Source organism: Mus musculus, chromosome 19, assembly GCF_000001635.26.
Source record: "Mus musculus strain C57BL/6J chromosome 19, GRCm38.p6 C57BL/6J".
Taxonomy (NCBI): domain Eukaryota; kingdom Metazoa; phylum Chordata; class Mammalia; order Rodentia; family Muridae; genus Mus; species Mus musculus.
Window position 1 is genome coordinate 40,892,186 of NC_000085.6, and position 27,575 is coordinate 40,919,760.

Consider the following 27,575-nt stretch of genomic DNA (forward strand, 5'->3'; position numbering starts at 1 on the left):
ATCTTGCGGGGCAGTGGTGGCACATATCTTTAATCCCTCTACACAGGAGGTAGCACCAGGTGGATCAGTTTGAGGCCAGCCTGATCTACAGAGAGAGTTCAAGGACAGCCAGGGTTATTTAGAGAGACCCTGTCTTGAAAACAAACAAAAAATAAGCAAACATCTGGTTTTTCATTATAATTGAAGTACTTACGGTATACCAAGCTATACTTACTTTTCTGTGAACTTATATATAAGAGAGCTGCCACATTATGATATGATGTCATATGATTCAGAGGACAGAATGCTTAAAGTAAAATGCATTATATCTATTTATTTTGTTATTATTTTACATTAACCCACTTTATGATACAATGACCATGAGGACAGAATGCCTAAAGCGAAATGCATTATATCCATTTATTTTCATTATTTTATATTAACCCCCTTTATGATACAATGACCATGAATTAATAATACATTTAAACAAAGGATTTGTAAGCAAGAAGGAAACTTTGCGACTGTCACCACCAGGTTTAGTATGAGAAGATAAGAGGTTATTGTCCACTGCGAGTAAATTGCAGGTTCATCTTCAGAGCAGCCTATCTCTGAAAGCATTAATATGGTTATCCTATTCCCATGAACTATCTTTAAGTTTGGAACGTTCTAAAATCTTTTTATTTTTTGAGCTATTACCCAGCGTTTGTTCATTTGCAGTTTTAGAGTCTATCTCCTCTTCCTTTCTGTTTCACTCCTTTTGTTATTAACTTCAGTGTTCAGAACTTTAAAAGAGCAAAGAGTAAGAGTTTGATAAAAATGAAAAAACTGGACAAGGAAAAGAGAGAGAGTTCACCAACATTCTAGCTTATTTAGCATGCAATGAAAACTTTGAGTCTTCTAGAATTAAACACAGGTTTTCAAGGTGAACATAGATGCAAAAATAAAGTTTTATGAGAATACTACAGAACATGATGATGCATCATTTTTGTCATGTAAATTATAAAAGCTATAACAAAACTAACTACTCACAGTCCAAAACAACTTTTTTTTTTCCTATTAAAAAACAAACAGGCTTTTCTCCACTTCTCTCCTCAGCAATGTGTGTCCTCTTTTCTGGAACAATGAAAATATTGTGTTAAGGAGAAAATCTACCAGCACTCAGGAAACAGAGGCAGGCAGAGCTTTGTAAGCTGGAGGCCAGCCTGGTCTACAAATTGAGTTCCAGGACAGCCAGGGCTCTGTTACACTGTCTCAGGGCCTGTTACCCTGCCCCCCCCCAAAGAAAATCTATTTTGCAAACATCATTATAGATTATAAATATGCCCTTTTGATATTAATAGATTTCACCTTCACTTTTATAGTTATGTTTGTACTTCTTGTGTGAATTTCAGCTTGCCGCTTCTAGGAGGACTGTTGTACAAACCACCCAAAACTAAGGGTTCTCCGTGTGTGTTTTATTCCTTTCTTTTTCTTTTTCTTTTTCTTTTTCTTTTTTTTAATTTAAAGGGTAAAGTCCGTGTGGCACAGGTCAATGCGTTCAAAAGCATATCCTAAGAAAGTGGAAAATTCTTAACAGTTTTAAAATTGGTTTTAAGAAAAATTTGTGCGTGTCAGGAGTTATTTGGGTTACCCCTTGCCCCCACGCATCCCCCCCCCCAAAAAAAAAAACTACGGCCCACAGTTGAAGCCAAAATTCTCAGATTCGATCTTTTATATTTTGCTATATCCCTCCGCCTCGAGTTTTTGACGGCGGCAGTTTCCACAGTGCTTCCACGTGTGTTTTTTGTCCTTTTTTTCTTTTAAGGGAGGTAATTATTTACCAAGTGAGATTAGTAGGCTTCTGAAACGTTCTGAAAGAGAGGAGCCACATTTGGACTTTGTACGACTCTTGTGTGGGGTGGGGAAGGATTCTTTTCTTGGGGGCAAGGATTCCATTTTTGAGTCTGTGAGGGGCGTGCGAGGGTTTTCCTTCGCTGAGAGGACTTCCTTCGCTCAGACGAGTCCTCCGTGCCGTGGGAGGAGGTCGTGTCGCGGCGGGAGAGAAGAGTGTCCCTCACAGGTAGCCTGTGCGTGGGGCTGCTCTGGAGCTCAGGGTTGGCTCCCTTGTGGGCCAGAGCTTTGGGTAGCAGCTTCGTCCAACCACTGGGACGTCAAAGGGATACCACAACTCGCGTGATCCGAGTAAGTACAGGGAACACGCCATTTGCTAAGATGGGGGCTGCCTAAAACCTCTGGGTTGAGGCCATTTCCTGTCAACCAAGGCTTGCCAAGCACACCAGTTCCTGCTTCTGGTGTCTACTTGGGAAAGGACGGTAGCCATTTTCCCCGTTCTTCCCCCCGCAGTAGGATCCCCGCGGCTGGTGAGTAGACGGGGGGCGGTGAGGCGGGACGCAGGGAGGCGCCGTATGACGAGGTCAGCCGTGGACTCAGCGCCATGGCCTACTCTCGGGAGGCTGAGGCGGGGGCCCTTCCGGCCGCCGTTCCCTTCCGCTCGCCTCAGGTGCAGCGCGGATCCCTCCGCCGCAGCGTGCGCTGCCGGCAGCGCGGCGCTCGGCTTTCCGGCAGTACCCGGATGGAGGGGTAATGGCCGCCATCTGGGACTCGCAGGCAATGGGGACCACGGCAGGTATTCCCTGTGTGCGGAGCCGCCAAGACCAGTTAGGATGTCGGGACGCACAGAGAGACGGCAAGGGGCCAAGGGCGAAATCGTGGGGTGCTAGGGTTCCCCCCAAATGGTCTTGGGGGGGATCCGCCTCTTGCGCTAGGAAGCTCATGTTAAATAGTCCCGTCCATTCAGCGCTTCCGGCCAACTTGCCGCAAAGTTTTCTAGAGAAGTCCTTGGTTTCTAACCCGGGGCTCTTGCTAGCTCTTAGGGCTGGTCATTGTCGTCTCGGCTTGGGCTGGTTGTAAGTTTGTCCCTAAGAACTCCCCCACGGTCTCAGAGCCTAGGACTTGGGCGCGCGCGCACGGCGCGGCGACAGTGTACATCCGCGCGCCCGAGGGGCAGCGGAACTCCGGGGAAAGGGGCGGATCGGGCGCGGCGTTTTGGGGGCGATGCGGGGGCGTTTGGCGCGCGAAGCCATCGCTCGTCGGGTTCCGCGCCCGGTGGAGACGGGCTGGGCAGCCCTCAGTCCGCACCCCTCGAGCTGTAGGTTCGCGGGCCCGCCTCGACGGCATCCCTACTATGGGCCCAGTCTATGGCTATTGGGGGTTCTTCCTTGCAGAGACTCCCCGCTCTCTTGGCGCACGCACTGCGCGCCCTCAGAGTTGGGCAAGAAAGTGGTCCTCTTGTAGACTGCCCCCACCACCACCACACCCAGTGGCATATGGATTTCTTTGTCACGGGCTTTTTTTTTTTTTTTCCCCACTTGTAGGGTCCATCTTGAATCTGTTCTTAACATGGTGTCCTCTTTGTTAAGTGGGTAGTATCTTGAGTTAGATGGCTTTGGTAACTCAAAAGTATTGGGTCTGAATGCATAGATGATGTGATTTAACTCTTATCTAGACCAATGGAACAGATGCAACTTCAAAGTTTAGAAAACAAAAGTTAAGGGTCAGTTTTCGCTTCAGGTTTAAATTTGGGTTATTTTAGTTTTTGTAAATTATTTTTTTCAAAAGTCTTGAAAATGGGGAAAGGGGTCAGTTTTTGAGGAATTCATGAGAATGTTGAACTGTCTGTGATTATCTCAGGGATGTAATGTAAAAACAACTCACAGCGTGGTTAATTTGAAAGTCTGGTTTTCTTAAGGCACATTTTACTAATAATAATTGAATTGCTTTTTTTCCCAGCAAAACAGGTCTGATTTGAGTGTGCTCTAAAGTTTGTATGGTCAGAATGAATAGAGAGACTTGCTGAAATTCCCTAACATTTTTAAAGTTATAGCTGCAGATCTGTTAATTATCCTTCAACAAAGCTGTATTTTTCTTTAGAAAGTCAAAAGGGGCAATTCGTACTAGCACTTGAGGGGTGTTGGCTTTCTATGGCGTAGGTAAGCATAGTAGACCTTACTCTTTTCTGTTTTTTTTTCCAAATTATGATTACCAATTCAAACATTATATGTCAGATGTCTGAACAGATAAAAGGATAGCAACTCCAGCGACTGTGTCTTTGTGAGCTCATAGCAAATAAACTTAAATACTGGAGGGTTTTATCATAACCACCTTCACATTTTATGATATTTTTTCTGGAAGTAGTATAGTGTGGTTCCAAAAGCTGCTGTATTTTGAAATATTTTAAATGAGAAACTTTCTATCTAAATATAGTTTGAGTGAAAAAACCCACAAAACCTTACAATGCCCTTTTAATGTACTTTTATTGCAAGTGTTGGGGCTTACTCTCATTGAAGCATTGTGTGTGCCCTGTAGAGAACACTTAATCTGACCAGTCTAACTACTTTTCTGGTTTTCCTTTAAGTTCAAGATTTTAATCTTGCATTTCTTCAGGTGCTCTATTTAAAAGGGTTTTGTCAATTAGAGAAAAGGGTTCTTAGAAAATTTGAAATGTTTATCTGTTGTCTGCCCTCATGTATAGTCTATTAATTCTATAGGCTTCACATCATAGGCAGTTCTCATGGGATGTTGATACCAGCCTTGAGCATTACTGTTGTCAGTAGGCTTTTGTAGTGGGCAGATAAGTGGTTCAGAATCAGGTGCAATACTAATTCTGCTTTTGCAATTTGGATAGGGCAAAACGAGTTTTCCTTTTATTGTATTAAATGATGCTATTGTATTAGATTCTTGGAGATGTGACTTTTGTATTACATGAGTTATATCACTGGGTATCAATTGTATGCTTATGCCCCAAGTACAGAGGAACTTAAAAACTAATATTCCTTACTTAAATATGAACTGTAAATGACCAGGATAAAAGCATTTTGTTTTTGCTGTCAAAATTCTTAAATCTTCATTTTCATTTCCAGATACCATCTCTTGATCACTGTACCTGATTGTGGGTGGCATTGTCCAGGCATTAAGTTGTGTGCCTTTGTTCCTGGGAGAAAGGTAGGGATTGGAGCACTTGAGTAGATAGATTTATTACGTAGTAAGTTCGCGTCTTAATATTGGATTAAATAGACTGAATGGTTACCTATCTCTTAATTTTCAAAGTTACTTTAGAGTTTTATTTATTGGCCAAAATAAAAGGAATTTCTCCGGAAGTTTTTATTTTAATGTAAGTAAAAAACTAATTTTGGGTTTCATATTTGTTGAATGTTTTATCAGAGCTCAAAGATGATTTTAATATGTCATGCTAAATCTAGAGATAGCATTAAGGGCTTCTGGATAATGATCAATAAAGACAAATATGGTAGAAACAGGTTTCAAAGCTCTATAAATGGCTAGAGTCTGTGCCTTAATTTGGCAAGTGCTAGTCAGTGCACCTAAAGAAAAACAATATATTTGATTTACATTATGATTAATGCTTATCTACTTGAAGTTAGAAAAGGAACTGGAGAATCTCTAGAGAATTAAGACTGGTAGCCGGGCGTGGTGGCGCACGCCTTTAGTCCCAGCACTCGGGAGGCAGAGGCAGGCGGATTTCTGAGTTCGAGGCCAACCTGGTCTACAAAGTGAGCTCCAGGACAGCCAGGGCTATACAGAGAAACCTTGTCTTGAAAAAACAAAAAAACAACAACAACAAAAAAAGAATTAAGACTGGAGAAGTGTCCTGGAGAAGTATCTGAATGTCTTGATGTGGACAAAAAGAGTGGCAAAAATCCAACAGATCCATGGTAATATACGGAGAGCTATTAAAATGGATTGGAAAATATTGTGTGCCCTTATTCAAAAACACGGTTTAATCTACTCTCAACACAAATATGTCTGTCACTTGTTTGTGTTACTTAGGTCTTGGAATCTTTAAAATGGGTGCCATGATATTTTATACTGCTCATTTCTAAATGCATTAAGCATATACTAAAATACTTGGCAGTCATAACCGTGTTCTTCCATGAACTTTACCAATAGATTACGTTCTTTTCAGGGTCTCTTTTTTCACAAAGGCATAAATTTTTATTTATTTAGAAATTAATGTCTGATGACTATATTGAATAGAACAAAGTTCAAGCCGGGCGGTGGTGGTGCACGCCTTTAATCCCAGCACTTGGGAGGCAGAGGCAGGCGGATTTCTGAGTTTGAGGCCAGCCTGGTCTACAAAGTGAGTTCCAGGACACCCAGGGCTACACAGAGAAATCCTGTCTCGAAAAATCAAAAAACCTAAAACAAAAACCAAAAAAAAAAAAAAAAAACCAAAAAAAAACCAAAGTTCAGAACTGGGTTATCATTGATGTTCCTTCCTTGAGTAACTCCTTTTTATAAAACATGTTTGATATCTTGCTAGATTTGCATAGTACTTTGTTCCTTCATAAAATAATGATGAATACAGAGAATTTTCAAAACCGTATTTGATATGTTCCTGCGTAGAAAGAATCATGACTAGTGAAAGTAAATAAGAAATTATAGCACAATTACTAAACTAACTTAGATGATTACATTTTGCAGAATTGATGCTAAGATTAGTATTGCCATATGAGTGTTAGGAAAATAGACTATATTTGAGTTTGAAAGCTTAGGCTTCACAGGGGTCTCATTTCAAGACGTAATAATAGGTAAAAATAAGTGTTAGCTCTATAGACATTTATTAATGCTGTTTTGTTGATTTTACACATAAAGTATACCTAAATGGTATGCAGTTATCTAGTGTGGTAAAGGCCTTTATTGTGTCTACTTTGAAAACTTAAAACAAACAAACAAAAGGTCATTGAGCTAGGGCTATATCTCTGTAGTAGTGTGTTTGCCTAGTCTCTAAAGTCAAATTCCGGGTCCCCAATAAACAAATAGTCATAATTAACTTAGAATGATAGTCTGTTTCCTAAATATTACTGATTTTTCTTACTTTACCCTTTTTGAGAAATCCCTTAGTAACAGACAAATACTATACTTGTCTTAGAGATACAGCCAGTTCAAAAGTGATATTGATATTAAAAAATAAGTGTTATTTTGTTTAGGTAACAAAATAGATACACAAGGTAAGAAATGAAATTTAAGTAAATATTTGCTCACTTACATCTCTTGGAGAGCATGCTGGGACATGTCTTTAATCCCATACTTAGGAGGCAGAGTCAGAAGGCTCTGAGCTCCAGGCCAGCCTGGTTTATATAGTGTGTTCCAGGTAGCCAGGGCCACACGGTAAGCCTCTGTCTCCAACAAAAGAAAAGGAAAAGAAAAAAGAAATTCATCTGGAGCTGAGTACTAAGAAAGACATAAAAGTTAATTTATGACCTGTTTATTAGATGTTGGTGTTGCTTAAGATCATGTCTTTTTTGCCAAATTATCTGACTTTCAAATTTAAGATTAACAGTTTAAGATTGTTAACCAGGGTTTGCAGACTACTCTTGTAAATGAAGATAGTAAATATCTTAGGCTTTGTAGTCATATGGCTTCTGTTAACTGCTATCAAGCTGTCATTGGAATATGAAAGGTAGTCATAGACAATATGTAGAAGAGCAAGTATGTCTTGGGCTTGTGTTTCCAGTGAAATTTTATGAAACTGGCTATTAGCCAAATTTGGCCTGTAGGTAAACCTAATGAGACATTTTGTTCCACAAGCACTCACAGATTTGTTTACCTGCTAGTATCAGTGCCATCCCCTGTAGTTACTGTAGAGGAATTCTCTGTTCTTTTCTAAGTATGACTCAGTTTATTCTATACTCCATCCCTCTGATCTACCAAAGTCATTGTTACCATATTTTTCCTCTATCCTCAACTTTAAAATTTTCTACCAGGATCATTTTCATAGATATTTGTTTATACTATAGTTTTGCTTATTAAAAACAAAACAAAAACCCAGTGTCTTCGGTTCTACCCATAGATCTTTTGTGGTATATTCCCTCAGAGTTGTCTGCATAGCAGCTTTGTTTCTGTGCCTTGTTCCCATATTTTTTCCTAAACCTATATGATTCTGCCTTCCCTATTAACTCCTCCTAAATTGTGCTAGCCACTGTTCCTGTTGATTGTGACATTAAAACCAGTGTTTTATCTCACTTAATGAAATTGATCAGTCCCGTTTTATTTACCTTTTTGTAGAATACCACATTTTCATTTAGCTTCAATATCAATGGATTTTTCTTTTCTACCTCACCAACTGTTCTTGAGGCTTTGGGCTTTGAACTTTTCTGTTTATTTATGCTTTGGTAATTTAATTATGTCCTCAATACTTAAATACAAACAGCTATATCCTGATGACAACTTAAATTTTATCATGTAGCTAGACCTTTGTGGAGAACTCATTATATAATTTCACTTGAATGTCAGAGATACCTTGAATTGTGCATATATATAACTGACTTTTTGATACACTTGCCTGCTATTTCTACAGCTCTTAAAAAATTCACTAAATGTTTGACATACATTTTATTTATATTAGAATACTTATGGCTTATAGTAGATCATATTTGTAGTTATTGGAGTTGGAAGTTTTAGCTGCTTTTGGTACATCTCTATATCAGAGAAGATAGGCCAATAAATTTTATAGGTACTTTCTTCAAAATCAATTCAGAACCTGACCATGCCTTCTAGACTCTGTGAGGTCATTATGTTGTACAGGATGATTATAATAGCCTTTAAATTGGTTCTTTAATGATTTCCATTTTTCTCCCAAATCTTCTACTTTTTATATAATAGCCCAGATGGTCTCTTTTAAAAGTAGTTTAGTGGCTGGGGAATGTAGGTTAATGGCAGTATAGTTGCCTATCATGTCCAAGGCACTTGCAAGGAAAATTCAGCTCATGTCCCATCTCTACTGAAGTAGTTTCCTGTCTCATTTAGAATAAAACCAAAATGCTTAGCATCTTCAGGCCCTATTTCTGTCTCCATGTTAGATCTTTGATTCTAGTCTACATTTCTTCTCTTTTCATGCTTTCTGATCTAGTAATACTGATAGATGAAATATGTTAGGCATACTGAACACTCAGGATTTTGGGACTTAATATTTCTTTACTTAGAATGCTAGCTCTCTCAACTTCTCCTTTCTTTCTTTTTGTTTAATTTATTGTTTATAGGCAGTGTTGTACTGTGTATTTGTGGCTGGCTAAAAACTCAAGTTGTAGAGACCAGGCTGGCTTCACACTCACAGAGATCCACCTGTCTCTGCTTCTTGGGCCCAGGTATCACACCTGCATCCCAGCTCCCCCTTTGACTTAAGACTCGCTTCTTTCTTTTGGCAGTACTGAGGACTGAACTCTGAGCCTTATTGAGCATGCTAAACAAATAAATATCACTGACCCATACCCCATAAGAACATTTGAAGTGAGAGTTTCCTGATATTATATTTAAAATTACAACACTCTGGTTTTTCCTTTTCCCCATTGTTTTATCTGCTCTTGCTCCCTTTGACCAGAATAACAGTGTCCTTTATTGTCTGAACAGTAGAATATTAGCTCTACAGGGGAGGGATTTTTCTCTTCTCTTTTCCCCTATTGTGCTCCTGAGACTTAGAGCAAAAGACTGGCACTGATTTGGTGCTAACTGCAGGCCCAGCACTGTGGGTTGAGCAGCAAAGAGCATTATAGATACAGTCCTTATTTAGTTCATGCCATAGTATAGACTTAGAGGATAAATTAGCAGAGTTAAATAGTGCTAGTACATAAAAGTTTAATAAAGGCATAAAATAGAGTTATTTGTTTATTTTTGAGGAGAGGGTGATTTATAGAAGAGGAAAGCCTTGCTAAGTAGGTGATGCCAAGTTAAGAAAGAAAGAATTAAGGAGCTGGAGACTGGTGGCTTGCTAAGATGTTTACAGATGACAAGTGTGGTAGAAATGAAAGTGAAGAGGGAAGGCAAGGTAAGGTGCTGTTCCCTTTTTTAATACTTACAATTACAGATTTGTTTTTTTAATAGTCCTTAACTATGTTTAGGTGTGTACATATCTGCATGTGGGTATGCACACTTGAGTGCAGGTGCCCATTCTGGGCCAGAAGTGTCAGGAACCCTGTAGGTGGATTTAGAGGTGGTTGTGAGTCACTTGATACATGTTCTGGGAACCAAACTCATGTCTCAGGAAGAGCAGCAAATGCTCTTAACTACTGAGCCATTTCTCCAGCCTCAGGTATTATTTTTTTTTGTCAGGCCCTTGCAAAAAGATTAAAATGTAAGTGCTGGGGTGTTATAGACTGGATAATCTTAATTCTCCAATGTAATGGCATTAGAAGGTCAAGCCTTGGGAATTGATTAAATTATGAAGATAGATTCTCCATGAATGAAATTAGTGTCCTTATTAAAGAGACCCTAGGGAGTTTCTTTGCTGTTTCTCTGCCATTTGTAAACTAGGAAGATAATAGTGATGCTATTTCTTTGCTGTTTCTCTGCCATTTGTAAACTAGGAAGATAATAGTGATGCTAGTGACTTTATCATGGCCTTCCCAGACTCTGGAACTATGAGAAGTAGATTTCAACTGTTTACATGCTGCTCAGTGTATAATATGCTATTATAGAATCCTATTAGATCAGCCTAAATGGACTTAAGGTTCAAGTTAAGGAACTTTGTGACTTATATTGATAGATTATTAACTCTTGCTGAGAGAATGCATTTTACTTTATTGTACTTTTTTAAAAAATACTATTTTATGTGCATTGTGTTTTGCCTACATATGTATCTTGTGCTTGTGTACTTGTGTCCAGTGGCCATAGTGGACAGAAGAGGATATCAGATCTCCTGGGACTAAAATTACAGATGGTTGTGACCTGCCATATCAGTGCTGGGAATTGATGCCTGGTCCTCTGGAAGAGCAACTATTGCTCCTATCCACTGAGCCATCTCTCCATCCTTAGAGAATGTGTTTAGAAGAATGTGGTAGACAAGCGGGAAGCATGGATGCCACTTAGGAAACTGTTACTTCAAGTAAGAGCTGATAGTGGTTGGACTAAGGTGATGACATTGAATAGCAAGAGGAGAGTGGGGATACGAGTTATATTTTGAAGATAGAGTAGATTAAGATTACTTGTGGATCATATGTTGGTGGTGGTGCCCTCTCCTCCCTACACTTTCTGCCAGACATGGTGGTGCACACCTTAAAATCTCAGCACTGGGGAGGCAGAGACAGATGGCTCTATGAGTTTGAGGCCAGCCTGATATATGTAGTGAGTTCTAGGACAGCCAGGCTATGTGGAGAGACACTGTCTCAGACAGAGAGACAAACAAGCAAGCAAACAAACAAAAAATCAGTATTCTATGTAAATTTAAAAATTTTTGTCCACTCATGACCCCTTTTGCCCAAGAATTTTTATGTAACTGTGGGTAACAAGGTTTATAAAATAGGCATACAGATTAAATATTTACTGATAGTGAGTCATAAACATTTGTTTTAAAACAATTGTCTGCTATACATATAGTTTTATAATTTAGCAAAGGCTAAAACAAATTTACATACTACTATGGTAGATGTGTCTGTTTGTTTTTATATAAACAATTACAATTTGGCTGAAAATTTATACTGCAGGGTGCATCTGATTTTTTTTTTTATGGTTGATTAGTATTTTGATTTTATAATAGTCAGTGCCAAGAACAGCACTTTGTGTAAATACATAATAGCAGAATTACACTTACGGCTACTTCAGAAATTATTAGAAATTCTGTCCTAATATCAACTCAGGATTCACTTCAATAATTTTTAAAATAATAACAATAACAACAACACCACTTTATATTATTATTACTATTACTATTCTGTGCATATATGTGTATGTAGAGGTCAGAGGACAATTTGATGGTTATCAGTTCTTTCCTTCCACCTTCTACTTGTGTTCTAGGGGTTGAACTCTAGGTTTGTGCAGCAGTGGCCTTTACCTGCTAATGAAACTCAAGTTAGCGATTCAAATAGATTCTGAAATCAAGTATTCTACCCAATACAGTCTAAAGATAATACCAATTAGACACTGAGGAATGGTAAGAGAAATACTAAAAGCTTTTGTCTTCTAATTAAATCATTATATTTCTGTAAGTAGAAAGCTTTGTATGTACAGTGGAAACTGCAGTTCATAATGCAAGACTGTTAAATCGGAACTGGGATGTTTCGGGCAGCTTTGGTTGGCATTGTGAGTCTTGAGGATATACTAGTACAAGCGTGCATGTTGTGTGTTCAGAACTGAGACTGGTAGGTCAGGCCATGTAACAAAGGTGAATGTTAATGGAGACACCTTAGATCCATTACACTCTAGATTTTTAAATTAGTGATTGGTTGTTGTGCATTCAGAAACTTCTTACTGTTTTACCTGCATGTATGTATGTGTACTCTATAGATGCATGTGTGATCCTAGTAAAGGACAGACCCTGGAACTAGAGTTGCAGATGTTTGTGAGCTGCCATTTGGGTGCTGGGAATTGAACCTTGCTCTTCTAGAAGAGCAATTGGTGCTATTAACTGCTAAGCCATCTCCCTGGTCCCTAAGAAATTATTTTAAACTAGGAGGTATGGCTCAGTGCCTATAATCCCAGGACTTGGAAGGTAGAGCCAAGGGTGTGCCAGTTTTAGGCAGTTTGGGGATGCAAAGGAATACAAAGGGAAATTGGGCATCAACCCCCTTGCCTAAACTATTTCAGTGACTTCTCTGTGTGATTTAACTTTATTCTTGCATTCCTGTTGGTCAGTGTTGAGAGCTTTGTTGTTCTAGCCTTCTCACCCAGATTTCCTTTTGTTGTTGGGGTTGTTGTTGTGGGTGGGTGGGTGGGTGGTTGGTTGGTTGATTTTTGCTTTTTTCCTTTTTGAGACAGATCTTGCTCTGTACCCTAGGCTGACTTCTAATTCAACAGTTGTCTTGTCTCAACTTCCAATGTGCTAGGATAACAGGCATGTTCAGCCATACCTAGCTTGTCTGCTTTGCTCTAGTGTCAGAGAAGTTACTTCATTTGCTGTCCAGGCCTTTTACTTTTTTGAATGTTTATTTTGTTATACTTTGATTGTTTTATTATTTTAACATGGTCTCACTATGTAGCTTAGGCTGGTCTCAAACTTGTCACCCTTCTGCTTCTGCCTTACAGATAATTAGGATTAGATGAACATGCCATTGTTTCCAGTATTTGTTTACTCTATTTTCCTACTTTCAGAGAGTCTTTTTCTGTTGTTCTTTCGTACCTTTTGTTATAGCTTATTTACCTAGAAAATCAGTTTTAAAATTGGAGTGTATTAATATATATGTCTGTATTAGGAGTTATTTTCTTTCTTTCTATTTGGTCTGAATTCTGAGCTAATTTTAGACATTACCTCAGATGTCCAGTAATCAGTCCTTGAATTGTTTGATAATAATTAGAAAGCTGATGGGAAGTTCTGTCAGAGTTGATAGATGGGTTAATAAACACAGCATTTGATCCCCGCTCTGGAGAGCTCTCTATGGGCTTGGTCTGTCCCCAGATTCTGGCTCGTGCTTCTTAAGTTGACTGGAAAAAGCAGAATTTATAAATAAAACCGCAATTTATTGTAAAATGGTAGTTTTTAAACTATAGTAAAAACAAACCATAAAAATATTAGAAGAAGACACTTAAAACATGAGGAGAGGAGAAGATACAAGTCCACAGAGGTTTTCTTAAACAGCCACTGTCTATACCAGTCTTGTAGGTTGATGGCATGGTTCAGGAACCAATAGCAGATCATGGTTTCAGGAACACTGTTTTAGTTTAGGAACACTACTAGAGGGGATAAAGGATATGGATGAGGGGAGGTTTGTGTCTGTTTGTGAATGGTTAGTGAAATGCTCTTAATTTTGCTATGATACTCTCTTTCTAATGTGGCCTGTTTCACTTTAGACTTTCTGTTTTAACCCTGCAGAGAATACATCTTTAGATTTCTACTGTGGTGGGAAAAGAGCAGTTTCTTATGTGACAGACTAGGTAGGAATCAGATCTAAGACTCAAGTAGCTTTCTCCAGATTTCACTTTGCTTTAGCTTTCCTGCTGCTTCCTGCTGCAATTCCTGAGTATTTTGATAATTCCGTGTAAGATGGATCAGTTCTTAACTTTACCCACTGTCGGCCTGAGGCCAGGGACTAAGCACTGTGGTCATTTAGTGCCTGATTACTTTCCAGCATCTGATGTTTTCTTTTTATAGTATCTGCAATGAGAAGTTGTTAATTTTTCATGAATTTCTTATGTATTTGATATTGTATCTGTTCCTTTAATAATTTTTGTTTGGCTAACTATACTAGTAATGCTGTTAATATTTACTTACATGTTGTAGATTTTATCATAGTCTCTTGATCTTTGTACATTTTTTTCTCATATGAGAGTTTTATAATAGACTTAGGATAAACTTTTGGGCTTCTCCTTTCCTTTGAAAACTATAAATGTCTGTTTCATGTTCCATATATCATAGCACTTACAGCTAGCTAATACTGTATGTGTTGAGTTTTATATTTTCTTCCTACTGGTAATTTTACCTAGCTTTTGGAAAAACTGATTTTAAAAATTCAAGTCTTTTTTTTTTTTAACCTCAAAATTATTTTTTTTCTCATCTACTTTGTCTCTCTTATAATATTAGCTGTTTTTTCTTTACTGTAATTGCCAACTACAGAACTATTCCATTTTGAACAGTGATAGTCTGAAAATGATGAATAGAAAAGTCCAGAAATAACCAATTCTTATGTTTCTAATAGTGTGCTACTCTGAGTGGTGTGTTGAAGTCTATTATTTCTTTACACCCCGAGATGTGAATTATTTCTTAGCCTGCCCATAGTGTTTTATGCTACTTAACCTGCTAGTCATTTGGAAAGTATATTGGTTATCAACTTGGTGTTCAGAGATCATATTACCCAGTGTACAGTATAGTAGCTCAGTGCTATGCCAGTGTCTGTATCATTTACCTTGCTTTGGGAGTATTGTATCTTTAGGCTTCATACCAGAAGAACTGTGAATATAATTCAGCAAGGTAGCCAGGCGGTGGTGACGCACGCCTTTAATCCCAGCACTTGGGAGGCAGAGGCAGGCAGATTTCTGAGTTCCAGGCCAGCCTGGTCTACAGAGTTAGTTCCAGGACAGCCAGGGCTATACAGAGAAACCCTGTCTCAAAAAACAAAACAAAACAAAACAAACAAACAAACAAAAAAATCAGCAAGGTAATAAACAGAAACTACATACTTTTTTATTATAACAGAGTATTCTATTTTATTATTATGAATCTTTTACTATTAAACTCTTATTAGTTAAACTTCATCATAGATGTAGTAAGAAAATAACTATATACAGGATTTAGGAACTTCAGGTTTCAGGCATCTACTGGGGTGTCCCCCAGGTAAGGTTAGGGGGTATGGGGTTGGGGATATTGTGTTAACTTGATTTTTAAAAGAAAAAAATAGCAGTAATAACTCATTATATAGTCACTTCTGGATAAAAGAAAGAAAAAGAATTTTCTCTGAATAAAGTGTTTACTTCCTTCTTCACACCCATCCATCACTTTATCCAGTTATTTCTGCTTCTTAAAGTTTATTGTCTTACTGTCTGTTCCATACACACACACACACACACACACACACACACCTGTTATTTGAGGCATGACCCCACTGTATATCTATGGCCAGCCTAGAACTCACTGTATGCTCCAGACTGGCCTCAAACTCAAAGAAATCTGTCTGCCTCCCAAACCCTGGGATTAAAGGTCCATGTTCGGCCCTTGCTTTTATTTTATAATGACATCAGTAGTTAAGATGAGATAAAACAAGATTTTCTCTGTTTATTTAAGTAGAGGAGGTGAAATTTGGAGGGTTTTTTGGTTTTTTGGGGTTTTTTGGTTTTTTTTTTTTTTCTGATATTGACATAACTTCAGAAAAATACAGTACTGGATAGAGGGAACTAGCCATTAGTGCAGAAAGGTTCATTTGGTTTTAGTAATGATTGTCCTTTTACGTCTCCTGACAGTTGATACTAGCAAGTCCTCATTCTTCCTGGCTTCTGGACTCAGCTGAGAATTCTGGATTCTTTCTTTCTCATATGTCAACCTGAGCCCTCTGGCCTCGAGAGAGCTCCAACCTGATCTTTCGTTCAAGCTTCCATCTCTCCCACGGTAGGTTTAGTGGGGAAAGGGAGCACATGATTGCCATTTCCTTACTTTGGATGTAAAAGATAATCATTAAATATTTGTTGATGAGTGTCTCCTATTGGACTTCTCTTTCAAAATGGTGGTTGGTATCTGAATGTGATACTTAAGCCTGTAGTTCAAGCTCCTCATTGGCAGAAGTGGGAAAATTGCTTGAGTCCAGAAATTTAAGGCTAGCTTGGTCAACACAGGCAATGTAGCTAAACCCAGTGTCACATGCCTTTTACTTTTTAAATGATGGTTGTTAGTCAGCATTTGCTTTTTTCTTTTTGGTTTTTTTGAGACAGGGTTTCTCTGTGTAGCCCTGGCTGTCCTGGAACTCACTTTGTAGACCAGGCTGGCCTCGAACTCAGAAATCCGCCTGCCTCTGCCTCCCAAGTGCTGGGATTAAAGGTGTGCACCACCACCGCCTGGCTTTTTTTTTTTTTCCTTTTTCACTAGGCCATTTCCTATCAAATATTTTGTAATACATTTTGGAATTTGGTTTTAGATCTTTAATTTTTTTCTCTATTATTTTTGTTACTTCATTGGTCAGTTGGTAGAAGGAAGAAAGCCTATATAGTTTTATTTGCTATTGTGTAGGAAACTTATTTTACTGCTTTTACAAAGGTGTCTTATTTCAGTGACTTAGGACATTGGTAAACTTATGAATGAGTAGAACCATAATTTAAATAGCACATTTAAAACCAGTTCTTTTTGTTGGTGGAGATGGAAATTGAACTATAATACAAACTAACTTAATAGGTGGGGGGGGGGTCAAATTATAATAAAATTCCTGTCCTTATGTTACCTGAGGTATCTATAACATAGTTTCTTTCTTTTTTCATTAACCAAAGGTAGCAGCTCTAGTGTAAGTTATTCTCTGGTGGTATTGCTTACACACAAATAGTGGGCATGCCAGGCGTTGGTGGCTCACAACTTTAAAGACCCAGCACTTGGGAGGCAGAGGCAGCTGGATTTCTGAGTTCAAGGCCAGCCTGGTCTACAAAGTGAGTTCCAGGACAGCCAGGGCTATACAGAGAAACCCTGTCTCCAAATACCAAAAAAATAAATAAACAAATAGTGGGCATGCTTCAAGATCAGGTAGATTTTTCAGATAAAGTTGGAATTTGAGAGCAAATTACAAGCCCTCAACTACCTAAAATATATGCGCTCTTCCTATACTATATTGACATTCAGACAGTTATCACCTTTAAGTAAAAGCTAAACATTTTTATAACTAGTCATTGAATTATCTTTTAAGTTGCATCTGGATAAAGAAGAACATTCAAGTAGACACTCTTATAACCTGGCTTCCCAACAATTCTAGTTACTTTCAGTAGCTTTTCTTCTTTTTAGGATCCCCATCCCCTTTATATGACCTTTATTGAGCTCTCTCCCACCCCCTTTTGGTAATACTAAAGTTTTAAACATTCCATTCTAGGTTCATGTCTTAGTCAGGGTTTCTATTCCTGCACAAACATCATGACCAAGAAGCAAGTTGGGGAGGAAAAGGGTTTATTCAGCTTACACTTCCACACTGCTGTTGATTACCAAAGGAAGTCAGGACTGGAACTCAAGCAGGTCAGGAAGCAGGAGCTGATGCAGAGGCCATGGAGGGATGTTACTTACTGGCTTGCTTCCCCTGGCTTGCTCAACTTGCTTTCTTATAGAACCCAAGACTACCAGCCCAGAGATGGCACCACCCACAAGGGGACCTCCCCCCTTGATCACTAATTGAGAAAATGTCTTACAGCTGGACCTTGTGGAGGCATTTCCTCAACTGAAGCTCCTTTCTCTGTGATAACTCCAGCTGTGTCAAGTTGACACAAAACTAGCCAGTATAGCTCACTATTTCAAAAGTTTATGATTCAGTAACTTAGTTTGCACTTCATAAATAGGCTTATCAGATCAAATAGTGACTTTGATGACAATTTTCTTGTTAATACCATCATTGACAACCTTGCTTTGAAATTTTATTAATGCAACAAAATAATTGATTGACAGCTTTATGTTTTGAGTTTTTAGTATATTGTAATTTTCTAATGGTCATTTCAACTTAAATCCCTTTTAGTATATGAGGAGAGATAAATACACAGTTAGCTCTGTTACTCATAGAACACGTTGTCTTTCTGTTCAGAAAGAAGCACAAGAAAATACATACAGGCAATACATTACAGAGAAAAATTAATGCCTGTAATTCTTTAATAATATTTCCAATGTATGTTTCTAACTTTGTTGGAGATAAGGAATTTTTAGAACTGCAGAAGTATGCATTAGGATAAAGGCAAATCTATATCTAGGTATATTTCAGAAATATTTATTGTATAAATGTGAGATGGGAGTAGATAGAGTTCCTGTAGCTGCCTTTGGTTTTCTGTTGGTTTGTTTTCGCTTTTAAAAGGAACTATTATTTAGCTTTTATTTATCATTTATTTTTTAATAAGTGTATTACAAGAGACAAAACACAAGAACAAAGTCATCTAGTCATGAGCAGCTCAGCTTGATGCACCCTAGATATTGTTTCCCTGGTCAGAGCCTGTAACAGCCTCTGTATAGTAGCAAAAGAGTTGAGGTAAAGTTCCACCAGCAGTAGGAATGTGAAATGTTCCGTAGCCATTGGAAGGGGGAATCTAGGTATTTATGATGGTGTTCCTAGAAAGAAGTCTATAATACAACTGTAAAAAAAGTCAAATTGTGAAAGTCTTGTGGTAATACTTTATACAAGAACAAATAAAATCTTATATATTTATGTTGCTTTTGCATTTATTTTGTACATTCCTACCATTTGGTAACAATGCTCTGATTTTCTTCTAGGGAAGCATCCAGTCGTCACTAATATCAGTTCATGCTTGATGGTGTTTTATGCTGGCTCCCATGAGTGACCTGTTCAGGTATGGCCCTTCATAAAACTGTGTCTTACTGTAGGAAATCACACTTAAGAAAATTTGGGTCGAGACTGTCCTGCTTTAGGAGGGTGATATGTTCTTTCATTAAGTCTGTATCTTGAAGGATGTTAACTTGTAACTTGAACAGTCATTTGGCATCTCATGGTGCCTAACCTAAGTGAAAGAAAGATACCAGAAGCTAAAGTGATGCTACTGTTCATGTTGTTAGATGAAGCCTCCTTTAAACCTGAGTGTTCTTAACAGATCATGTCTTTGTGTCTTTAGAATATGTGTTTGATTAGCATTTCTGCTTTGTTGATTCAGAATGAACTTAAAAATATAAAATTTACTTTTAATTCTGTGTTAAAAATTTCAATTCTTTGTTTAATTTTAGGTGAATTGATTTGAGGAAAATCCTGGTTATTTTGAAGTTGTTGCAGCTCAGTATTATTTTGTGTTTAAATCACAAATAACTTCACAAGTTTTCAGAACAAAAGAAACTGGATTTTTTTTTTAATTAAAAAAATGCCATTTGAACAGACACAGCTATTTTGTGATGAAAAACCAACTATTTTGAAAAAACTTGATACAAGAAATGAGATAGCAGATACTATCAGATCAGTATCTACATCAAAAATTTCAGAAACTAGTTTTCAGTATGTACTAAAAGATGTGAACATCTGTTTACCCAAGATAAATATTCCAAATGAAATCTTAATGAAACATGAAGTTGAAAAATACAGACTATTATTTCAGAGTAAACCACAGACTGCAAGGAAGTCTATCAGTGTAAAAACAGTAAGCTGTGCTGAGGAGTGTGTACTGCTTTGTAAATCTGAGCGAGCTGAAGATGAGACTGTAAATATGTCTGCAAAAATACTCAACTTTAGTTGTTCAAAATGCCAAGACAGTACTCAGTATAGTCCAAATGATTTGCAGAAACACTTTGAAATGTGGCATCATGGTGAGTTACCTTCATTTCCTTGTGAAATGTGTAGTTTTTCAGCAAGTGACTTCCAGATATTTAAACAACACCGAAAAACCCATAGGAACACTTTTGTAAAATGTGATATTTGCAACAGTGAGCGTTCATATACTTTATTGGACTTGACAAAACACTTCACATCTAAACATTGTGTTAATGGTAATTTTCAGTGCGAAGAGTGTAGATTCTTTACCCAGGATGTCGGCACATTTGTTCAGCACATTCATAGACATAAAGAAGTGCACTATAAATGTGGAAAATGCCATCACCTGTGTTTTACCAAGGGAGAGCTGCAGAAGCACCTTCGTGTCCACTCTGGTACTCTTCCCTTCACTTGTCACTACTGTAGCTATGGTGCCATTCATAAAGACCAACTTATCAGACATGTTATAACCTTGCATAAAGAACACTTATATGCGAAAGAAAAACTGGAAAGAGACCAATATGATAAAAGAGTGGCAAAGACTACAACAACAGGACTTAAACTAATACTTAAAAGATATAAAATAGGTCCAACAAAGACATTTTGGAAACGTAAGACAATTACCAGTGGAAATGATGAAAGTATAGGAAAAAATGCTCAAGCGTTTAATATAGTGAGCAAAACACAGACTAAATCTGAAGACCAGAGTCAAGAGCAAGTAAATGGAGAAAAGGGTGAAAAACAGCACTGTGAGAATGGTGATAAGCCCGTCGAATCAGAGTCAGAAAAGGCAACGGTGCTATCCACCGGGCAATATAATAAAGCCGACGAGGGAGCAAGTACTACTTCTTCAAGTGTCTTGAGTGCTGTACAAGGACCTACGGTGTTACTGGTGAGAAATAATAAGATAACAATTCCTGCTAACTACAGTGCTAAGTTTATGGGCTTCAAGATGGTAGATGGGAGACAGCATATCGTAATAAAATTGTTGCCTGCCAATAAACAGATTTTACCTTCACCAGTCTTACAATCAAACACAGAAAAGAATAGTACAGCTAATTTGTCACCCCAGGCTGTGGCCAACACTGGGTTTGCAACTGGATTAACAACCAAAGTGAATGACACAGATTTTGTGAAAGCAGCTCCACCTGCATGTTCATCCCCTGTGCTTGCCAGGAAAGTAATTTCTGAAAAGGAAGCAGCTTTCATATCTGAAAAGAATAATACGCTTCAGATGGTAGACGACAGTAAAAGTTTATCTTCATTGCCAACAACATCAACTACATCAGTGCGTGTGACTACAAAAGTTGAAGCAAGAGATAATGTTGACTTGTGGGAAAATGATAGCCCTCAGAGTCATCCAGATGCATCAGATACCTCCATCAGTAGTCCAGATAAAGTCAGCCTTACTCCTAAGCCCAATGCATACAGTTCTGGAGATATGCATAACTATTGCATTAATTATGTCAACTCTGAGTTACCTGCTGAATCCTCCAACTCTTTTGAGTTCTCTAACCAAGGATCATTACCTTTTCATAATTATTCAAAGGTAAATAATAAACGCCGTAGGTTTTCAAGAGCAACACTGTGTGAAAACCTTCAGAAGGAATCTCCAAATAAAACAGTTACTCAGCAATCAACTAGTGATAGCGATACAGCTTCACCACTACTGAGAAAAGAGAGCTCTAACTCAGATAACCTGTTTGCGTCCATCAACCCTTTAAATGGAACTTTAAAAATAAAAACTGAAATTGAAGAACCATACAATTTAGAAGAAACACAAAACTTTAATGAACAGAGCCTGTTCACTAATGAAAACCAAAATTTATTGAATGTGACTGAAGAACCTAAATGGAATGACATACCCAGTGCCGGCTCCCCTATGATGCCTCGAATTACATCTGTTTTCTCTCTCCAGAGTGAGCAGGCTTCAGAATTTTTGACACCTGAAGTAAATCAGTTGCTTCAAGATACATTAAAACCAAAATCTGATATAAAGGAAGATTCTAATAACATTCCAAGTAAAAACCTTCCATTCGATTGTGACCAAACACTTAAAAAGTCTGAAGAAGTAGTGATAAAATCTTCAAAAGACTTCCAAATGCAAGACGACATCCCAGTTCCTTCTGCCAGTGTAGGTGTTAATGTGCCTGCAAATGATCTGAATTCAAAATGTAATGGACAAGAAAAACAAGGATTGTCAGTATTACAAGATGTGAGAGATTCAGAGGTGACCACTAAAATTCCAAATATCATCACATTACTTAAGACTCAATCAGATGCAATAATAACACAACAACTTGTAAAAGACAAACTCCGAACCACAACACAAAATTCAGGTCCTGTATATGTTCAGAATCCATTTCTAACCTCAGAGCAGAAAAATCCTGTTTTTGTTCAAACTCCAAAAGGTTTTATTATACCACTGCATGTTGCTAACAAGCCTGGATTGCACGTTTTTTCTGGAAGACCAGTTCCTTTGGTTAATACTCGGAGTGTGCCTGCTACTCTCCTTGTAAACAAGAAACCTGGAATGCTTTTGGCAACTAATAATGGGAAACCTGAAAGTGTTCCCACGGTGAAGACTGAGAATGTTCATAGTTACGGAACTGTGACTAAGGAACCTTGCAAAACACCTTTTCTGAAGGCAGAACACAATAACAGTTGTCTTACACCTGGACTTTGTTCCAGCATTGGAAATTGTGTGAACATGAAAACTTGCTCAGAGAATACATTGCCATTGAAAGGTTCTTACATTATTAAAACATCAGTAAATTCTTCAGTGAAAGCTGTTCCTAACATTCTACCTGAGCAGCAGGGCCCTAAGATGAATATCTTGGATACAGTAAAGCAACAGAATGAAAATTTACCAAAAGCATCTCTCTACACCCTCATGCCTGACGGTAAACAAGCTGTATTTTTTAAGTGTGTGATGCCAAATAACACTAAACTGCTTAAGCCTAAGTTAGTCCAAAGTAGTACCTACCAACATATTCAGCCAAAGAGACCTGCAGGAGCACCACAGAAAATACTCGTAAAGATTTTTAATCCTGTTTTAAGTATGAGTGCTTTTAATAATCTTTCAGCTAGCAACTCTGCATCCTCATTCCAGAAAGAGATTGTACCATCTAAACCAACTGTACATGGAGAGCAGAAAGAGCCAGAAACTTCTAGAAATGCCTTACCAGTCTTAGTGCATGGTTTGATGCCAGCAAATGAAACTGTTCATTCTTCTACTACAGCATGCCCAGGATCTTCTGAGGAACCAGTATATATCAGTGAGCGTTCAGAAACAAGAGTTTTAAGAGGTAAAGCAAATTGTGCAGTCGAGAGAAATTTCAATAAAAGAAAGACTTGTAAAAATAAGTTTGCAAAAATTAAAACTCGGATAGATCAAGATTCTGAAACTGCTTTTGTATCTAGAAACAGAAGCTGTAAACGAAAGTACATTGATAATTACCAAGAACCTCCAAGGAAAAAGTCAACATTGAATAGAAAAGGTAAAGAAAGGGCTAGTGCTGAAGATGTCCAGGAAGCATTTGGATTTAGCAGACCTAGGCTTCCAAAGGATTCTAGTAGAACTTTGAGACTTTTCCCTTTTAGTTCCAAACAGCTTGTGAAATGTCCTAGGAGAAACCAACCAGTTGTGGTCTTGAACCATCCTGATGCAGATACCCCAGAAGTAGAACGTGTAATGAAAACTATCGCAAAGTTTAATGGGCATGTACTGAAGGTTTCATTGTCACAAACAACTATTAATGCTTTACTGAAGCCAGTTTCTAACACTTCTGAAACAACTTACAATGACTTTTCCAAGAGACAAAAAATGCTTAAACCTGTTAATTCTGTGAAAGAAAGATTTGTGCTAAAACTAACACTCAAAAAAACAAGCAAAAATAATTACCAGATTGTAAAAACTACCTCCGAAGATGTCTTGAAATCTCAGTTTAACTGCTGGTTCTGTGGTAGAGTTTTTGACAATCAAGATGTGTGGGCTGGCCATGGACAGAGACATTTAGTGGAAGCTACTCGGGATTGGAATATGTTAGAATAATATACTGTGATTACCAAGGAAAAGATATCTCAGAAGGAAAAAAATGGGTTGGTATAATTCAGGCATTTTCTACATTGGTATAGTTTTGAACATTTCTAAGAGTTGGTTATATTTCTGTGGAAGAACAAAAGCTTTATGTGTGGTACTTGGAAATACCACAGTTAACGTATGTTTTGAAAGAAAGTAATTAGCACAGACCTTGATTTAGTTGTGTAAAGATGCATATGTGGGACAGAAGGGTAAGGAAATTTTTGACAAAAGAGTTTTCCCATTTGAATTTAGAGACTGAGTAGAAGATAATGGTGGACAGCCCTTTCTTCTCCCACCAGCCTTACCGACCTGACAAGAGTTTCTCTGGAGGTGAAGAACCTTCTCACAAATGGTTCCCTGCTACATATAAAGATGGACTGAGCTTAGATAAAGTTACTTTCTGTTATAGTTCATTTGAAAGGTATTAATTTTCTTTGAAGCTACATCTTGCTGGACTGTAGTTAAACTTGAAATAATGCTTGAAGAGTTTAGGGCAAGTCAATGCTGTTGTTGTTGCTCTGCCCTGTGTCAGATTGGAATGCCAGTTAATTGTCTTTTCCTGTGGCTGTCTTCCGTCACTGCGGTAACTGGGGCAATCTCCAGAGGAGAAACAAACTTTTTTCTAAAATTCACTTGAACGTCAACATTTTCTTGAATTTGGTCCTATTTTCCAGTGATCCCCTTGCACAGAACTATGCTTATCTGATTGGAAGTGTCCATAACCAAATGACTTTTTTATCTCCCTTGGTTGGCATCCCCTCAAAACGAACAGAAAGAACATAGAAGCACTTCAAAGGGAATGCTTTTCTTGAAAATTAAAACTATTTTTACAGAGATAATATTTTGAAGCAAGGTTAACAAAGCAGATTATATTTTTGCTTGTGTTTAATTACTGTTCTTACCTAAACATGTCCACATTAGGATAGACCATTTTCAGGATGACCAACAACCCAAAATAGTGTTAATAGTTGGTATTTGAAAACAGAGAAGCAAGCATTAACGATGGACTCAGTAGCAGTTCATTAAACTTGAAAAATTCCTAAGAGACATGCCCAACAATTTCAAAATGGATTATTTTCATAACAATGCATTTACCATATACATTTGCATCAATTTTTTTGTCTTATTGGATAATGAAGTTATATTAGAAGATGATACTCTATGTAATTTTTTGTTTTGTTATTACTATACATGTTAATGACATTTTCATTGATTAGATCAATTTCAGGGCTTTTTTGTATATAACAAAAATGTACATATTTTTGTATTGATTATGTAAATTTGCACAAGAAGTTTATGACACAAAAAGTATTTTCTTTTTAGTTCTCTGCATGCATTAATAAAAGTGGGTGATTTAAAAATAAGAAAAAAGGACTGTACCCATGTTATTTTATTGGTTTTTATTGGTTTTTATTTCTGACCTTTTTTGTTTGTTTTTTGTTTTGGTTGGGGACATACTTTTTTTTTCAGGGATTAAACACTATTATTAGCAAGTGCCTAAAAATGATGTGAACCGTTTACACATGCCAACTGTAACAGTAGGTCCTAAATGGGCCCATTCCCCTAATAGTTTTGATTTAAACAAAGCCATAAATAGATGCTTCAAGCTATATTGCTATGCACATTATACTTGTACTGTTTTTGTGCAGTTTATCTACTTTCTTAGTGGAATATTTTTTGTATAAAACCTGTTATAATTGTGTTTCTTGAATTGAGTCTGAGTGGAATTGATTGAAAATGCACAGTATATATTGATAATGTACATGATGTTTAAAGAACGGTAAGCATTAATTTCCTTGTTCATTGTTAATGAAGGTTTTCTTCAATTAAACTTAAGCTTGTGTTTACATGAGAGTTTCTTCTTTTTTTTAACTGAGCTAATGGAAATTCTAATGGGAAATCTTTTCCTCCCCTTCTGTCTATTTAATGTCTGAGAAGGCTACAGAATAAACATGGGACTTTCCTTTTTCTTCAGAAATTAATATTTGAACTTTGAGAAAGGTCATATTTAGCATAACATGTCCTTGGCTTTGTTGGGGAAAGCTTTTGATCTTTAGGAACTTTGTTGTTATGAATAGGTCCATAATAAAGTAGGTTCCCTCTGTGTCTAGGAGAGAGAAAAGGCTATCCCAGCGTCCAAATATATGCCAGGGGCTGGAGAGAGGCTCTGGTTGAGAGCACTTGCTGCTTTTACAGAGGACCCAGCTTCAGATCCCAACACCCACGTGTTGCCTCACAGTCCCTTGTAACTCCAGTTCAATGGGTTCTGACTCTTATTCTCCAAGGACACTACATGCATGTGTACAGATACACATGCAGGCAAAATGCCCATGTATATGTGATTTTTTTTAAAAAATGAAAGTATAGATTTAGAGAAGGGCAAAATATTAATTGAAGATAATTAGCTTTCATATCTTCAAAATTGTAATATATGCACTGAGAATTAGTTAATAAGGAAACAGACCCATTTATAGAAAAGGGCTAAAAATAGTCTACATGTCTCATCTAAAGGAAAAACTAAGAAATTAATAGTATTTCTCAGTGGGCAACCATACTCAACCTCACTGACTGCATTTTCCTCCCTTTTGCTCTGCCTGCAACTCCTTCCTCAACCTGTAAGTTCCAAAAACAAAGATGTTCAGAAGAGTACAAGAGTGAGCATCAAAGATAGCCTATTGCCTGTTCTCCATAGGGGGAACTAATGCAAGGTATAGGTATTTGATTTCTGTTGAATGTATTGGCCTCTGCAATAAGGGAGTTCAGGAAGTCCTATAAAAAGGTAGCTTGCAGACTTGAGACTCAAAGACAACTAACTGGTAATGTGGCTCAGAACAAGAACCCAAACTTGTAAATTGCTGGATTCTTCAGTCCAAGATCAAAAGCCTGAGAGCCAAGGTACTTTTAACATCTAAAGTCTAGAGAGCTAGGAGTTTTGATATCCAAGAGCATATGAATGTCCTAGATTTGGAGAGACAGCATGTCCCATGCCCACTTACACCACCATCTTTTTTGAAAATAACCCTTACACAGAAAAAAATTGAGTTCTCGAGGTAGTCTTTATTTCAGTCAAAGTGATGCCTTAAAACCATGTATTCAAAACATGAGCAGTTCCTATGCAAAAGTACTGCTAAAAAGTGGCAATCAGAACAGTAGGGAAGACCAACAGTTGTGGATCATACTAACGTACCACACAGGAGTTTTAAGGATAGGATCTGAGGAAGTGACCACCTGAAGAAAGCCAGTTAGTTCACTTGCAGGCTATAACAGTGAAGGAGTGACCAGAGGGATTCTGACTTGCAAGTTTCTGGATGAACATAGGCAAAGCTGTAAACTCCCTAAGCAGTGAGAGCTGTCTTAAGGACACATGGGTTTTGTGACTGTCTTAGTTAGGGTTTCTATTCCTGCACAAACCTGACCAAGAAGCAAGTTGAGGAGGAAAGGGTTTATTCGGCTTACACTTCTATACTGCTGTTCATCACCAAGGAAGTCAGGACTGGAACTCAAACAGGTCAGGGAGCAGGAGCTGATGCAGAGGCCATGGAGGGATGTTCCTTACTGGCTTGCTTCCCCTGCCTTTCTCAGCCTGCTCTCTTATAGAACCAAGACTACCAGCCCAGAGATGGTCCCACCTACAAGGGGCCTTTTCCCCTTGATCACTAATTGAG

The 27,575-nt window shown here is 37.9% G+C and overlaps 1 protein-coding gene and 1 non-coding gene across 9 annotated transcripts; both read left to right on the plus strand.

Annotated features, from left to right (window-relative positions):
* Positions 1–1,845: 1,845 nt before the first annotated feature.
* Positions 1,846–25,762, plus strand: Zfp518a (zinc finger protein 518A). Of its 8 annotated transcripts, none has more exons than XM_011247359.3 (5): positions 1,846–2,160; positions 4,899–4,980; positions 15,874–16,018; positions 18,848–18,924; positions 19,313–25,757. In XM_011247359.3, the coding sequence occupies exon 5, from the start codon at positions 19,444–19,446 to the stop codon at positions 23,878–23,880; it is 4,437 nt and encodes a 1,478-aa protein (XP_011245661.1). In that variant the 5' UTR covers positions 1,846–2,160; positions 4,899–4,980; positions 15,874–16,018; positions 18,848–18,924; positions 19,313–19,443; the 3' UTR covers positions 23,881–25,757. The 8 variants fall into 8 exon arrangements, with proteins under 8 accessions (XP_011245661.1, XP_011245665.1, XP_030106948.1 ...); XM_011247363.2 differs by lacking the exon at positions 1,846–2,160 and adding an exon at positions 2,266–2,339; XM_030251088.1 differs by lacking the exon at positions 1,846–2,160 and adding an exon at positions 2,379–2,601.
* Mir8092 (microRNA 8092) lies at positions 2,518–2,604 on the plus strand. The gene has a single exon (NR_106167.1). It is a non-coding gene; the product is annotated as a microRNA 8092 (primary transcript).
* Positions 25,763–27,575: the final 1,813 nt, after the last annotated feature.

Bases quoted from the DNA above. Each gene is read 5' to 3' on its own strand.
- Zfp518a (XM_011247359.3), top strand. From the start codon at position 19,444: ATGCCATTTGAACAGACACAGCTATTTTGTGATGAAAAACCAACTATT.